Here is a 17,490-nt window from a genome sequence, read left to right as displayed (position 1 = left end):
TTCCCTCCATAAACTGATCAAAATATGACTTCTCCTCCTACTCAACAGCTCTTTCAAAACCCCACAGACCTTTAGAAGAAAATATTAAAAATTCTCAGTTATTTGGGGCCAGGTTTTACCAACCTGTGCTTTTGACAGCACTGACCTCTAGCCTAAAATCTTTCAGGATTTTTCACGCCCTGCCCCCATATTGTTTATAACAATATATTCTATCACCATAGCCTGTATTTGGCCAGGCTAAATAAGCTGAGGTTATTGAGTCTGCAGGTGTTCACTTGCACAGTACACTGCAGAAGCTGTACACATCTCTCCTGATTCACATCTGCCCTTTGCATGGCCTCAGAGCACTGGTAACAGCAACACATGACACACTGAAATTCTTTCCTCTGTCATTTCCAGCTGATGAGAACTCAATACATTGCAATTTTTTCTCTTCAATGCCTGCACATAAAAGTGGAAAGTAATAAGACAACTGAAGCAGCTTTCTTTCAGGGCTAGGGATGGCATGTTAATAGTGGCTATCAAAGGAAAGACATCTGAAACAATTTGAAATTGCCTTTTCTTCCAGTGCCTTAATTTTGTTTTCTGGCCCAGCAACAGATGAGCAAGTCAAAGCATCTTCCTGTATTATATTTTATCTTGTCAGCCTTGTATGAACTTGCTGGTGTTAACATAAGTCAGGGCAGAATGTCTATCTCTATTACTATGCTTAAATCTTTGTCCAGAATATGCATGTAATTTTACCTCTGTATACAAATCTCGTGTAGGTATATGCATCTTATACATAAATATATACTCATACACACATATGCATCTAATTTTTATGCCTGAGGAAGCAGAGCAGTTCTCTGAGGCTTAAAAAAGAAAATAATCAGGGACAGCAGCTGTGCAATCTAGTAAACTTCTAATGGCCTGTATTTGAGACTGGCATAGGGTAGATGAAGGGTGGCAGAGCAAACATGGGGTACAACAGGGAAACAGTGATGGGATTCAGCCCTGAGATATTTATCTCTGTGATTTCTAAATTATGTATTTGGAAGAATAATCTGTGCTCTGATCTCAGTTCACTAAATGTTCTAACATCAATAAATAAAACTGCACCTTTTAAATCTGATCAGACTTCTGGTGGCAAGAAAAGAAACATCATCACAACCTTGAGAGACCCCAAGATTGAGCCACAAGGGCAGGATTACCAACCTGAGATTTTCCTGTCACTGGAGCATTGTTGTCCATCCTGAGCCAGCCATTCACCCCATCTCTGAACAATGTGACACTGTGCCAGTTCCCCAGCTTGATTTTGTTTTCACTCGTTATGACTCCAACTCCTGTGCCACAGTTGAACCTGGGATCATGAGATAGAGAGGGCAAGGTGACAATCTTACATTGACCAAATAAGCAAAAGTTGGTTTTAGATTCCAAACATTCTTTTTGCACTCGGGAACCTCTCTGTTCCACACTGCATATTAGCACAGGAAATTCAGACAGCAAGTCTACATAAGATCTGTTCCAAATTTCAAACTTCATTAATCTGTCTTTCATGTGGAGAAGATTTTGCATTCTCTGTCTGTACCAAGCGCATTGCCAAGCTTGTCATCAGCTGAAACTCTTTCAAGATGGAGGGTATTACAATCTGAGCTCCTGCTATCACGTAATTTCTCCTGGGAATTTTTCTAGCTCCCTGGTGAAAGGCAGTGATACGTTAATAACTCTGCTAGTCTACTTGAAACTCAGTGCCGATTGACAGGAAGACCTCCAGGAGAGCTGAATGTGCACAAAATGTCCCATTTTCCCTGACTGTCATGCAGTGCAGGTGAACAGAAACACAACTAAGGCACACCACCCACTTTGTTATTCCCCATTTTTAAAGGACTCACCCTCCCAATTTAGGAGATCCCGGAAATACTAAATACTCTCTCACTTGCTTCATATCTATCAGACTGCAAGAAACAGTCTCCATCTTCATTTAAGAAACCTAAACAAGGTATCATCTAAACAAAACATATAAGATGAAGTTCCTGGCCCCTTGCTGTCACTACATCCTTTGTTTTGCTACATTATTTCCAGGCCATTTTCTGTGAAGCAAAAACACTGACTCAGTATACCACCAATGTACCATCAGCTTAGCAAATACAGTGGCTCATTGGCATTTCTGGTAACATAGCTATGAGCCCCAGACAAATGTCTTAAAGAAAACTGATCATTTTGTCTTTACTCTGAGGTCTGAATAAAAGAATTCAACAGGGCCCATGTTCACACACTAAAGAAAGATGAGAGAAAGAGGTATTGAAGTACTCTTAAATGAAATTATACTGTCCATTTAGTGCTCTGTATGGGGCAGAAGTCAAAGACACTGGAGATATTCATCACATGTAGCAGTCCCAGGAGGCAGCAATAGCCCTGTCTCTTTACATCAGATTTAGGATGGAGGTTTTACCTGAACTGGAGGCTACGTCGGATGATTGCCAGTGACATAAAATCACCACGACCATGCTCATTTTCTCCACAGTACAGCAGCAAACCATCCTCGGATTCAGCCTGCAATCATTGCGCCAACATGAAAAATCAAAGCCTCACAATTACAGATAAAAGCAAGCAGCAGTGGGGGACTTTTCTCCAGAAAAGGGTCATCATTTTTCAGAATGAGTTTTTAACTTGCCGAATCAGAACCTGTTTGATCAGTTTTGAATCCTGCATTTGAAAAACCTAGAAAATCGCTGCCTTAATGGTTAAACAATTTAAGACCATCTCTTAAAGTACGATACTATCAGACCTGAAAAAAAGCCTGGAAGTATTACAGACTGTCAGACATATCCCATGCGAGACTCGTGAGTAAAAAGTCTAACAAGAATGTCCTAGCAAGCCTGGTAAGTGTTGACACATCAGACTCACTGTGTATGAATACATACACCCTACTTCACATGTTCCATGAGACTGACACTCCTCAAGCCAAACAGGCTGTGCTGGCAGCAATTCTCCATATGCTCATAGCAGCTGACACAGTGGCTTTTTGCAGCCATCCTGCATTTTAAAATGGCAAATTGCCAGGGGAGTGTAAGATCAGCACTGAGGTGACTGATTGCTGCTGTTTAGTAGCAGTCTCCTTCCCAGATTGTCTGCTTTATGTGGGGGTGGGGATGCATCCAAGAGCTTGGCCACCCTCCCTAGAGGCAGCCCTGCATGTTCTGTCCATAGTGAACAGACAGCACTAACACAAGCCAGCATGGGATTTATCCCCACTTTAGTCCTGCATTTTAAGTAATACAGTATCCTGAATGTATCAGTAGCCCGTGTCCCAGACTTCAGAGGGAGAAAATAATGTCCACTTAAACCCTGCAGGGTGGGAAAGGAATGCTATTCACAGGGCAGTGTTTTGCTTAGTATGACAGGATCATCATCTCTTGTCCACAAAGATACAGTATACCACTTTCAAACTCTAATTCACAAAAATTCTGTGTGTTCTTCAGCCTGTAGCTCATCCACCTGACTGTAACCTCACTAATGTACATTGTTGCTAGCCCACAACTACGAGTCCCAGGGGTTCTCTCATGCAGCACCTACCAACAATGGATGAAAACCCTTCAGCTGCTTACAAACTTAATTCACATTCACTGAGGGTCGAGCCAGATCTCTGCAGATGAAGGTTACACACAGGTTCATCACAATTACACTGAAGCTCTACTGAAGCTAAGTTACAGCTCTATTGTCCACCACATCAGAGTGAGAAAATAAAATTTAAAGCACCAGTCTGAGAATTCCTTAAACTTACCCTGAATTCAAGAGTAATTTGAAATGTCTGATAGGACTTTTTCAGTGGTTCAAAGGTGATATATGAGTAGCCAAAGAACTGGGGATACTGGATACTAATATCTGAAAAGCAAAGAGGAAAGCATGTTATTTAGCAGTTCTCTTCCGAATAAAAATCAATATACACATTTAGTGCTAGATAACATCAGGTGGCAATGAAAGGCAGAGTTCCTCCAGAGACAACCATTAGGCAGTAGCAGTCAACAATCAGTTAACCTACTGCCTTGTCCTCCCACCATTTTTTACAGCTAATTCCTTTATTCCCAAGGACCTGGTGAACTTGAAAAGAAACAGCATACTGAGGGCCAAATAATGCTCAATAGTTGAATCAGAGAATTCAGAGGAAATTTTGGCAGGTTTTCATCCTTGTTATAGAAGAAAGACCAAACATTATCTTCTTTTAAGGACTGATTTAAGAAAGAGAGGACAAAGTAATTTTCTGTTCTGCAGGATTACAAAAACACACATGGGAAATACGGCCAGACTCTGGGCAGCATTAGTCACTGCTACTCTGTAGCTGCTGCATCCAGCATCTGGAGAATCACTGGATGTCTCATAACAGCCCAGCAGCTTCCAGCACTTCTCTCAAATCAGCTCAGGGCAGAAGCTAAAAGGAGTGATGGGGAAAAGAGCGTCCTTGCAGGCATCTTTCCATCCCTGGCTGCAACAGTGGCTTTTTTAATTGCTCTTGTCAAAGGGCATTATCAATCCTCACCCTTTGCTGTCTTGTGTTAGACCCTGACCCTGAGAGAAAATGAAAATTAGAGATGTCTTACTGCTAGCCACTGTCAGCTGTAAAATTACCTTTGCAGCCAATTTTCCTTAGAAGCACTGAGGAGAGACACAGTTTCAGGCCTGAGTTTTTATATGGACAGTGGATTTAAGTCTAATGAGGAAGGAAGGATGAGGATTCCTATTCATCTTTGCTATTTAAATATTGAGTTTTCTCACTCAGTTTTTGAATCTGAGTTCTCTCAGCATTTTTGCTTGCAAGGCATACATTTTAGGCTGAGATGAAGGGGATTGGTGCTATAAACCTGAATGCAACCTTAGCAGAGAACAATTATCTCATGTCCTGATCACAAGTAGAACTGTCTGGACCAGAGTGCCAGGCAGCTGTTGAATGTGAAGAAAAGTCTGTTTTCATCAGATTAATATATTATTTAACAATACTGGCTGCTGAAGACAAACTATGTACAGAGGAGTATTGGCACATGATGTTTACTCTGGAATAACACCCTCCCCTGTGAAAAACAGAGGGTTTGGGCTGGTGTTAATAGACTGCTTTACAAGTTGTATATGGCCTTGTCAGTTCAAATAAATCCTCAACTCTTCATACTGATCAAGGCCTAAAATCATATCTGCAGCTGTTCCATGTGGCTGAGTCACATCAAATTGTTTTCAGAAGGAGCTCTCTTTGTTCCAGCACTCCAGTTAAAGAAGATGAAGCACCCTCAGTGTCTGTATCCCTGATGCATGATGCTGTGCAACATGAAACTCTAACATGACCCCGTAGAAGAAACCTGTGTCCCTGATGCTCTGCTGTATGGCACAACCTTGGCAGATCAGATCAGCATGCAGAGGGATGGGCAGATCAGCTCCTTCTTAGCAGGAGGAACAGCACCTCCACTGCCAATGGGACATTTTCTTTTCATGGGCCCTGGCATTCATCTGACCCTTTGGTCACCAAACCAGAAAAAAAATTACTTCAGGGGGAAAAAGTGACCTGCTTATGGCCTGGTGAGGGAGCTAGACTGGCTCAGCCAGTGATCTGCTCAGTGTTAACCTTGGGAAGGGGTGGGTTTAGGTCTCTAGAGGGAAAGAACAAGAAGGCAGCAAGAGAAGAAGAAGTAAGACAGCCTCCTTCAGCTCAGCAACTTCTTGCCATGGCTCAGCTGCCCTGAAAAGAGGCAACAGGATAGGTGGCAAGTCCTGATGAACGCAAACACTTCCTCACATGCTTTTTGAACTGGGGATGAGATTTTGTTCCTCCCTTGCCCAGTTTGCCTGACATGAGTGCTGCACTGCAGACTTGCAGACCATGGGGAAAGCCTCCTCTGGAGGTATTTTTACAATGGGAGTTTTCTCACATCCCTGCTGTGGGACCAGCACCATCTGGACTACACAGAAAATGGGGGTGGTTCAGGGCTTCAGCTGCTGCCAAAATGCAAGTATCAAAGAGGGGTTGAATGTCTTCAGGTTCCATCTGAGGGTGCCATGATTGGACCCTGTCACAGCTGGGTGTTTAACAGCATACCTGCTCCACCATCCCCTGACTCCTAGGTGGTGGAAGGACAATTAACTGCCCCTGTGCATCTTTACACAGGTTCTGCATTCAGCTTCATTAAGGAATGACTTTTCCCCACCTCACTGGGGAAAAAAAAGCAAATGGGGCGATGCCAGAACTTCAATTTGCCACTGGTAGGGACCCACAAAGCCCAGCTGGCTATGCCCAAAGTGCACATTGGTGGGCTCTTTGCAAAGCCGCTCCTCGACCCAGACAAAGAGCAGCCAGCAGCCGTGGGCACACAGAAGCCCACCTTCCTGGCAGGTCTCCCCTGCTTTGCCCAGGTTGCAGTGGCAGCGGGAGCCGCCGCGGTCGTAGTCGTTGATGCAGAAGCTGTCGGCGGAGCACACGGCCTCGTCGCAGGACAGCTCGGAGAGCCGCGGCACGGGGGGGGACACTGAGGGCCCCGGGCTGGCCGCAGGGACAGCAGTGGGCTCAGAAGTGGTTGTCAGGACCCGTGACAGGAGCCTGGAACTAGACCCTGGAGTGACCTTAGTTTCGACCAGAAATTTTCTGTTGCCTCCTTTAATAGCAGGAAGTGGTCTGAGCTGAAAGGAAGAAACACCAATTCAGTAAAATTAAAATTCTGTGGGGAAACAAAATTAACACATTTTAAGATACAGATCTGAGGAAACAAACTCATCCTCAATGAAGAAAAAGAAGGGACCACATCACTATATTTAATCACTTAATATCAGATATTAAACTTCTTGACAGGACCAGACACTAAAATATCCAGACTATAAAGAAAACAGAAGTGCCAACAACAAATCTTGACATTTACCTCTTCTATATAAATGTCATAGTCTGAATCATCAATATCAAATCCATCACCATCACCAGTCACTGTGTCTGTGATGTACCGATGTCCAAAGCTTCCACTTCCCAACTCCTCAGAGCCTGAAAAGACATAACTGGCATATGTCACTTCCTATAGTTTTTTCTCTTTGCACACAGCAATTCAGATCTTACCACTCCTTCGATTCACAACACTTAAACCTAAACTAATGCTAATGTTCATGCTGTGCAGACAATGCAAGTGTCAGTCTGGAGAAGGCAGATCCTGTCCAAGTGATATACACACAGCTTAAAACAAAGTGAAGACCTTCATTTAGTCGCTTACTAGGTGATTAAACAAATAAAGCAGGCAAAGATCAGTTCTCCCTCTGCAAACTGACTTGTATTCATCATTTTTCCAGGACAAAGGTTTCAGACTTTTTTGACTGAATTGTTTTTAAGTCAAGCTTTTCCCTTTTGGAAATACAGTCTTGTATCTGCCTTACTGGAACAGCAAAAGAGATGCGTGCAGGCAAGATATACTCTATTTAGGATTTAATCTACCTCCACTGACTCCAAAACTCCTGAAATTAGTGTCCTGTGTGTATTCTTAGACTATTTTATAAATACAATTCAGCACCTTGAAACAAGAAACATTCACCTTCACCCAGAGGGTTGCTGGGCACTGGAACAGGCTCCCCAGGGAAGTGGTCACGGCACCAAGCCTCACAGAGCCCAAAAAGCACTTGGACAATTCTCTCAGGCACATGGTGGGATTATTGGGGCTGTCCTGTGCAGGGCCAGGAGTTGGACTCCATGATCCTTCTTGGTTCCTTCCAACTCCAGATATTCAGTGATTCTATGGCCACGTGTTTTTCAAGTACATAATCTACTTCTGCCACTTCCCAGAGTGCTGAACTGTGCTTTGGAGGACTCTGGGCTGGGAATGGACAGTTTGAACAGTAAGGGGATCCTCATTTCTATTTCACAGAAAGTGTCTGTACTTTTCTGCACTTCACATAGCAAATTCTGCCTAAACAGTGGTTTGTGCTTTTTAGCTATTAAAATTCACCAGGTCATGAAGAAACACAGTAAAAGTAACCAAACCATTACAGTTACTTGTCATTGCAGTAAGGCTGAGAACAGGTGTCTTTAAACCATTAAAACAACAGACTCATATAACGACCTTTTCCATACAATATTTTTCCATCACTTAAAAACAGCATAAGCAATTTTGGTTTACAAAGTCTCTCTACTGAGCTGAGTGTACCTACCTAAATCTTTTTGTACTCTCTCCTCCTTTGCTGTGATTGCAACCCAGAAGTCCTGGCAGGCAGTAATGAAATCCAACACATGTGCACCAGAGATGGATGTGTGCCCTGGCTGACTGACTGGCCACACTCCCTGTGCCCTGCAGGGGTTACTTATCAATGGGCTTTGCACATTACATCAGCATACAGAAAAATGAGAAACAAATGAGTAGAGATAATGAGGCATATACACTTGCAACCTAGAAATCATGCTGGACTGGGACAGAATGTGTGTAAGTCTTTCCACTCTGATATGTATACCTAGTCATCTGTAAATAATACATTTTATCTGTACATTAAATAAAAGTATTCAGCACTGAGTTCAACCAAATGAGCTAAGAAGAGAGCTCCCCTCTATGACTGGTAACAATATGAGGCAAACAGGACAAACTACATCCAGATTATTTCTGCTACTGACTGTGAATGCACAGGCAAAGGATTAAGTGTTAGGGAATCAGACTGCACTTTTATGAACTGGTCCCAGTCCTACAAAAACTGGAATGAATTTCACCATGCTGAAATAAAAATGTAAAAATACCCTCTTACTCCTAGTATTCACTTTTATAATCATTCAGGTTAATCATCATCCAGAACAATTTTACACCAGGCAGGAAGCTAGGGAGAGAAGAGAAGAGAAGAGAAGAGAAGAGAAGAGAAGAGAAGAGAAGAGAAGAGAAGAGAAGAGAAGAGAAGAGAAGAGAAGAGAAGAGAAGAGAAGAGAAGAGAAGAGAAGAGAAGAGAAGAGAAGAGAAGAGAAGAGAAGAGAAGAGAAGAGAAGAGAAGAGAAGAGAGAAGAGAAGAGAAGAGAAGAGAAGAGAAGAGAAGAGAAGAGAAGAGAAGAGAAGAGAAGAGAAGAGAAGAGAGAAGAGAAGAGAAGAGAAGAGAAGAGAAGAGAAGAGAAGAGAAGAGAAGAGAAGAGAAGAGAAGAGAAGAGAAGAGAAGAGAAGAGAAGAGAAGAGAAGAGAAGAGAGTACAGCAAAGCAGAGTAGAGTAGAAAATTATTCAGTTGGAAGGAACCTATAATGATCATGTAGTCAAGCTGCAAGTTCTACCCATCACTGCATCACATCCCCTTCTTTGGTAAACAATGATTCTGTAAGACATGCATTTCTACAAAAGAGTTCCAGAGTGTAAAACCACAAATATATGCATTACAAATATGATTTGCAGTTGGATTGGTTTTGCACTGCCTGGTTCTTGCAGCAGGGTTACAGGGGTAGCTGCCAGAAGCTTCTTCCATATCCAGCAAAGCCAATCCCTGGTGGCTTCAAAGATGGACATGCTGGGCCAATTAGAAATTATGGCAATGACTCTGTGATAACATATTTAAGAAGAAATCAAAACAAAGTTTGTGGAGCAGTTTTAATCCCTGACAGAGAAGAGTAAGAGATGAGAATATATGAGAACAACATGTAGAAACAGGGTCAGTGAAGGAGGAGGGGCAGGAGCTGCTCCAGGCCCCAGAGCAGAGATTCCCCTGCAGCCCCTGGCGCAGCCCTGGGTGAGGCAGCTGTGCCCCTGCAGCACAGGGAGGTGCACAGGAAAGCAGAGATTCACCTGCAGCCCCTGGAGGAGCACAGCAGAGCAGGTGGATGTGCCTGAGAGGGGCCTGAGGGAGACCTGTGGGAAGAGGGCCCTGCCCCAGGCTGGAGCAGCCTGTCCCTGAAGGACTGCACCCCACTGAAGAGTGACCCAATGTTTGAGGGGTGCTGTGGCCCATGGGATGGACTCACACTGCAGTAATTTGCAGGGAGCTGCTGTCCCTGAGGTGGTGCCATGCTGGAGAAGTTCATGGAGAACTGACACCCATGGGAGGGACCCCATGGCGCAGCAGGGGAGTGATTCCTCTCCCTCAGCAGTGAGAGAAGCCCTGGGTGATGAACTGACCACAACCCCCATTACCTGTCTCCTTGCACTGCTGGGGTAGGAGGTAGATGGAAGAGGGAATGGGGTGGGAAAGGTGTTTCTAAGGCTTTTAATTCTCATGATCCTGCTCTGATTTTTTTAGTAATAAATTCACTTCATATCTCCAAGTTGAGCCTGTTTTGTCTGTGATGGTATTTAATGGTGATCTCTACAGGTCCTCACCTCAACACATGAACCCTTCACTAATTTTTTTCTCCTCTGTCCAGCTGCAGAGAGGAGAGAGAGAGTGGCCTTGGTGAGGGCCTGGGATCTGGCCCAGATTAACCAGTCCTCTTACTGGAGAATGGGGGGCAGTCATGAAGATTTTCAGACAAGGACAGTAACTGGGAGAAGTAATGGGCAAAACAAGTACTGAAAAGTGTTAAGTATTACAGAGTGGAATGATCATGGGGAATTTTTCTTGTAATTGTGGTGAAGGATCAAGGAGTGACTTTTGTGCAAGTTGTTCATTTTTGTTCTGTGTTGTGATGATTTTATTTTGGATTTAATGTCGGGGGTTTTTTTAAGTTCACCACAAAAGGGATTTATTGGTAATACCATGTACAATATCTTTTTTGTATCACATACAATGTCCTTACTTCTGCCTTCATTTAAATGTAGAAGCTCTCAACAAAGAAAGCCAGCTCTGGTTCACAATTTGTTCCCGGCATTTCTCATTGGCTTTGCTCATTCTCTTGGCCAAGAGCTTTGTATTCTGCTGCTTCCTCCTTGTTCTTTTGAGTGCCCTGCTTCTTCAGAGCAACATGCCTGCACTTGTGCTGCAGCTCTTGAGTCTCTGGATTTTAGGAGCCTTGGTTCTGGGCTTCTTGCCTCCCTTGTTCAGAGGCTTCCTCACAACATACTGGCAAATGTTATCCTTCTTAGACAGGTTGAACAGCCTGGGGACTCTGCTGCTCCTTTTGGACCGGGTAGTGTCAGTCAGCCACAGAATGCCCTTTTCACTCCTTTTCACTATGACAGAGTTCAGGACACTCAACTTTGCATCAACAATGCAACTACAAATGGATTTGTGCTTCCTCTCTCTAGTTCCTCTGGGGTGATAGCAGGAATGCTCCTTGCTGAGCAGAAGGCAGACACATCTGTGAGGCAGGACACCTTGCTTCATGGAGAAACCTTTGTCATTGCCACCACTGATCCAGATGTAATATCCCTCCCAGTCCTCACCAAGGGAATCAGAATGGCACTGTGGCCATTCATTTCTCATAAAATGTTCTTAGTTTGCACCCACGTCCACTTCAATGAGCATTTGGCAGCTGGTGGCTGGGAAAGAGATGTTCAGCTTCATCATGCTCACACCTTGACACTGCTGGAAGGGGCAGCACTAACTCAACTCCCTGCATTCACAGCAATTTTCAGCTCACTGAATCACAGAATCACAAAATTAACTAGGTTGGAAAAGACCTTTGAGATAATCAAGTCCCACCTATGACCTAAAACCACCTAATCAACAAAACCATGGCAGTGTGCCACATCCAGTCTTTTTTAGACATGTCCAGGGATGGTGACTACAGCACCTTCCTGGGCAGATGATTCTAGTGCCCAATCACTATTAAAGTGAAGAATTTCTTCCTAATGTCTGGCCTAAACTTCCCCTGGTGCGGCAAAAGATGTTTACCGCTTGTTCTGTCAGTGGTCAGAGAAGAGACTGACCAGCCTCTGACCAAAACTCTTCTCAGGTAGCTGTAGAGAGTGATAAGGTCTGAGTGACAAGGTTAACTGAGCCTCCTTTTTTTCCAGGCTAAACACCCCAGCTCACGCAGCCATTCTTCACAGGGCTTGTGTTCCAGGCCTTGTTGCCCTCCTCTGGATGCATTCGAGCATCTCAGCATCCTTCCTAAGGGCCCAGACTGGACACAGCACTCAAGGTGTGGCCTCACCAGCACCACATGCTGGGGGACAATCCCTGCCCTGCTCCTGCTGGCCACACTGTTCCTGAGACTGGCCAGGATGCCATTAGCCTTCTTGGCCACCTGGGCACACTGAACACTGTTCACAAAGTTTCATTGAAAATACAGGGAAATTAAATTTCCATGCATTTTTAGTAAGCTTTTCTGGGATATTCTAATTTGTCCCCTACTCACAGCTCGCCTTCTGGGGGTGGATTCTGAGAGTTTTTTGTCTCAGTACTGATCTTTAAGTTTTGGAATGAGTAACAATAATCTGGGGAAAAACCAACAGGGTATCAGCTCCCTCTCAGGCATTGTTTGGAAGCTCAACATTTCCCCCTCACTCCCAATATTTTAATCATATGTTGGAGTGGGTAGAGGGATAAGTTCCCCCCTTCCCAACAAGTCAAAACTTCTCCAGCAATAGTATTCACTCTGATTAAAAGACATAGCTGAGATTAAAAGACATAGCATAGATTAAAAGCCATGGGCTTTTTCTTGAGAAAGGTTTATTTAATTTTCCAACATTAGTAAAATTTTCGTGAGTCTCTGTCCTTTGTAACTTAGTTAATTCTGTTGCAGGGTGTGGTATCATCACCATCAGCTCTGCTCCATCATATACTAATGCCTCAAAAAAGAGCAGGCCTGAGGGTGATTATCAGAGAGGGTGGCTCCGATCAGTTATCCCCCTCCTCCAAGGTGTGAAGGGAGGTGGCATCACTGACATCATGGTCAGGGAGTCCTGCCTCCCTCTCTGCCTCCTCATCTTTTACAGGTGGGCAGAGTTCAGTGTGGTGGGGAGGAGTCTGGCTTTGGTGCAAACTCCTCCCTGGGGCTGAGGTCACGTGCAGGATGGTCCAGCACTGCATCCAGATTGGCATCCATGCTTCCCCCAAAGATGTTGATTTGCATTCTAAAGCCCTTCAGCTCTGCACAAATAGGTTTCTGGGTTCTAGTTGCTTTTGGACCATCAGTTCTTCCTCAGCCCTGAGGACAAGCCATTGTTTCAGCTTTCAAGGCAAATGGCTCCTCAGCAAAAATGTACTTCTCTTTATGTTTTTTATCTCTTTTGGGACAGCCATCTTAGACTGACCACGTGCTACCTGGCCAGGAGATTTCTTTTCCCCCTCTCAGGTCCTAGCTGCAGTTTTTGCCAGTTATCTCTTAGAGACATGCTTTACAAGTGTACAACAACTCCACTTGGAGAGCAATCCAGATATGCCCTTGACCTTACTGCTGGAGAACATCAGTTTTAACCAAAAACTTTCTCTCCTTATGCTGCAGCTAGCAGTTAACCATGTAGCTAACCACACAAAACAGGTCTTTGCCTAAAGTCAATGTCCCTTCCACTCCTCACCAAGGGAATCACCCGTGACCTCTGTGGCCATTTGTTTCTCATAAAATGTTCTTAGCTTGCACCCATCATCCACTTCAATGTCTTCTGGCAGCCAGTGGCTGGGAAAGAGATGTTCAGCTTCATCATGTTCACACCTCAATGCCATGGGCAGGGACAGCACTAACTCAGCTCCCAGCATTTGCAGCAATTTTCAGCTCCCTGAACACTGTTGCTTTTAAATCAGGTCCATGCTACTGTCACCAAAATCGCTGGAAAAACAAAAGCTCTCCAACAACATTTTTTACGTATGAGAGAATTAAAGCATTGCTTTATTCTGGCCAGGATCTGCAACAGAAATAATTTCATCCACACATTGCCTGGGTTGTGCAGAGAAAATCATTCCATCACACACGGCCCTTTGCTAGATTTTTCACATACTTATACAGTCAAAATCAAGAGAAATCCATTGGTTCATTGGTCTTAAGTTACACAGTTCTTAGTATTTGGTTTCCTATTGGTTACTGATCCCTTCGCCTTCGATGCTAATTAAGTCCTCATTCTTGGTTCTCTTATTGATCTTTTCCCAGACCAGGTGTCTCTGACACACCAGGTAGGATGATCAGGCATTGATGTTTGTTAATGGTTAATGTTAATTCCTTGTGCATCCTCCAGCAGCTCCCAGTCCATTGAGATGTCAAGCTCATCAGGCCTTGCCCAGGGAACAGTCCCTTAAAAAGAAACTTCCATTCCCTTCTCCTCAGGGTGAAGACAAACAAAACCCCTGACTGAAGTTAGTTAAACATTTTAGGAGTTGTATCATTTCTAGCACTATTACTTATTGCCTTTATGTTATGTCTGAAAGCATTTCAGAGCTAATTTTGTTCTTTCAATGTATAAAAGTATAATTTGCCTAAGAGCAATGGAAGCCATAAAGATAATTTGGGAATAAAGGAGGGAAAACTCACAATGATGTGTCAAGGGAAACAATCTAATCTGTATCCAAACAAGCTGTAATACACAAACTCCATTTTCTAACTTAGAAGTCATAAGCTACAAAATAAACATCTGTTACGGTCAAAATACTGTCATATTTTATTTTCCTTCCTATCAAATGTTCTATTGGCTTAATGGAATGTAAGTTCAACGAGGATGGCAGGAGTGAAGCAATGCAGAAAATGAAGTATCCATATATTCATACATAGGAAAACGTTAGCTCTGGAATAAATATTCAGCTAAACACAGTTGCATGTATGGGTATGATTTTAATGTCATGCCAGTTTCACAGAAATGTAACTCTCCTGATTTGAGTGGTTATCACTAAAATACATTAATAACCACCAGCATGCAATGAGATGTGCTAGCTTAGGAGAGACTGGCAGCTCTCCAAACAGCAGGTGTGCCACTTTCATCCAGCAGAACAAAATGTTCCATGCTTTTCCAACAGAAAACCTCAGGAGACCAAATGTACCCACTGTTTGAAACTGGACAATGGTTCCTTTCACATTATTAACTGGTACAACACTTAGAGCCTTAGAGAGAACAAAGAAGGTATGGCTTATTGTGTCTGGTAGAAAGACTGCTTTGAGGCCCTTCTTCAAAGACATTCACTATGTAAGTTTGGTGTCACCAGAATTAGTGTGACCTCAGAAGATGTCCTAATATCCACAGGTCTCCAGCTCTCCAATTTTTCCCCTTCCTGACTCTAGCTATCTGCATTTCAGCCAGCACATGCCACATTGCTCTACCAGCTGATCTGTGAGCAGTTTTGGAAACATGCAATGCATTTGGATGGACTTGGATGCACAATGCAGCTGCTGGATGGACTCACTCCTGACCATGTCTGGACTTACACACAGGACTGATGAGGTATCAGACCACTGCCTTGTCAGCTGCCTTGTCCTTCCCTACATTTGGTCTTCGCTCACTGGACATAACATGATAGCCACATGTGATGTGATGCAATATAACTACAAAACAGGATGTAGAGAAATTAACAGGACTTTTTGTAGATAAACCATGACATCAGCCCATCTCTTAAGTGCACTGTGTTGCTTTCCTGGAGAGCTCATCTCATAATGGGTGGTAAATCAGGGACAATTAAGCAAAGTGGTATTCTGCAAATACCAAAACAATGACTGCAGAGATTACAAGCAGGCTATATTTAATTAAATCAGTATTCCAGTGTACAAGGAGATGAAGTCTGAGTAAGACCTTTTACCAGGTCCTATAATCCTGTTTTACAAATAATTGAAGAACTTGTGGGGGTCATGAACTTTGGACATCTTCTTTCCAAATAATTAGAGATTAAGTTATACTAAAGAAATCCTTCTCAAAACAAATACAAAGCCACAAAAACTTTTGTTTTGCTAATTACGTTGCCATCATCATACTGATGAAGAGACCTGAGAGAGTGTAAGAAGTAGAACAGGGGGCACTGTAACACAGACAGATTGAATGGAAGTGTTAACAGACTGACTGGCTTCATCCAGAATCCCCCACAGGTCTTAATCCAAAATACATCAGGAACATTTTAAAACACATTTTATGGCTTTCAGTGACTCACAGTGTGACCCTGCATGCTGGCTGGCCTGTCTCTTGCTGTTTGTCACTGTCCCTACAAGTACCTACAAGTGTTACTTACAAGTAACACTGCTTTTGTAAATTCTCTGGACATGTGTGGGAAACAGTTCTGTGGAAAACCTTCTCCCAGGACACATCACCACCATTTAAATCAAGGTTTGGGCCTCAGAGACTGCCCCTTTTTTGTGCCTGGGCCTCAGGTGACACATTCAAGCTCCATGCAGAATATATAAGCATCTGTGGCAATGCCCTGCTCTGTGTGATCCTGGCAGTGACAGCCAGGAGCAGAGGAAGGGATGTGCCCTGCTTAAGCAGGCACTTCTGTCACGTTTGTTGTGGAGAAAAGCAGGAGGGTATTTTTAACAGGAGACACTTCCTCTGCTGGTCTGGTAAAGCCCAAGGCTGGTGACCTTGCAGGCACAGTGCAAACTCCATCTGTTTCCCGAGGAGATGAAGGGTATTTAAGCAATGCAGGTGATGACATTTTTTTTTTTTGTTTCATTCTTTGGGACAGTTTATTTTGTTGTTTCTAAACTGAGTATGTGCAACCTTTTATTTTCCAGTGAATTGTCCATGACATTTTGAAAGTTTTTATACAACAAAATCCCAACAACTATGTAGGTGAAACACCCACAATGTACAACTGTAGTTAAGAAAGGCAACAAAAAATTGATTTATTGCATCATTTCCCTCTAGAAAAAAAATTAATGAAACCAAATCACAAATAAATGAGAACCCTTGGGGAAACTTGCCCTCTCTTTACTCTCTGAAAATGGAGCAATTAACGAAGCATGCATTTTTTAGTAGGTAAGGGGGTAACTGCTTATAATCAAGGCCACATGTTCTATTTTCAAGGACCTTGGGAGGTCTGTCACATTAGGTGAAACTGTCAGCATCCCTTTAGTGGAGCAAACCAAGACGATGTTTTCCTATGCTGACCTGAAACAATGCAGTCAAGAGTAGTGCAAATCCACCCCCATTTTAAAAACACAATGAGTGAACTACCTGTGAGAGTGAGATAAACCTCAACAGAAAACATCCCCAAGTAGCATGGACTCATCTCTGCCTCAGCCTGCCTGCAAGATCTGCAGGAGAACCTGTGCAAGACATCATGGACCCTGAAGGTCCTTTGTGCCTGAGGTAATGTTGGGAATTTGTTAATCAATTAAAATAAATATCAGAAAAGCACTACTTATGTCAAGTCATGCATAAAAAATCCAGCATATACAAGCGTAAATCTGTGAATCTTTAAAATCCAAACACACTAAGGACCTTAGTGCCAGCACCATGTGAGCTAAATGTAATGCAAAGGAATCAGACATAACTTCTGCCAGCTTTCTAAGATATTTCAAGAATTTCTGAAGAATACATGGGCAGGCAGAAAACAGTATCAAAAATCTGTGGCATGTGGCATGTTTCACTGCTTAGGTAGAAGGAGGAACAGCAGTAATAATGAAGGTGGTAATTCTTATGATGTGCACTCTGAAGAAAAAAGGTGCTTCGGTTTCAGAGATACCAGCTGTCTGGCACCTTTTCAAACTCACAGGTGACTAAGAGGGCACTGCCTGGCACTTTGAGACAGCC

General features: G+C 43.3%; 1 protein-coding gene and 1 pseudogene across 2 annotated transcripts in view; both read right to left on the bottom strand.

Annotated features, from left to right (window-relative positions):
* EGFLAM (EGF like, fibronectin type III and laminin G domains) overlaps window positions 1–17,490 on the bottom strand; it is a 75,437-nt gene that overhangs the window by 24,939 nt on the left and 33,008 nt on the right. For both annotated transcript variants that reach the window (XM_054518012.1, XM_036404002.1), the window contains exons 8-12: window positions 6,876–6,991; window positions 6,345–6,639; window positions 3,767–3,867; window positions 2,435–2,535; window positions 1,198–1,342 (exon numbers count right to left, since the gene is read on the bottom strand). In XM_054518012.1, coding sequence (XP_054373987.1) covers window positions 1,198–1,342; window positions 2,435–2,535; window positions 3,767–3,867; window positions 6,345–6,639; window positions 6,876–6,991 — 758 coding nt within the window. The remainder of the gene's footprint in view (window positions 1–1,197; window positions 1,343–2,434; window positions 2,536–3,766; window positions 3,868–6,344; window positions 6,640–6,875; window positions 6,992–17,490) is intronic.
* Window positions 10,691–13,470, bottom strand: LOC118698999 (40S ribosomal protein S6-like; annotated as a pseudogene).

Source organism: Molothrus ater, chromosome Z, assembly GCF_012460135.2.
Source record: "Molothrus ater isolate BHLD 08-10-18 breed brown headed cowbird chromosome Z, BPBGC_Mater_1.1, whole genome shotgun sequence".
Lineage (NCBI taxonomy): Eukaryota > Metazoa > Chordata > Aves > Passeriformes > Icteridae > Molothrus > Molothrus ater.
The sequence above is the reverse complement of the archived record's forward strand: the minus strand, read 5'-3'. Positions and strand labels throughout refer to the sequence as shown.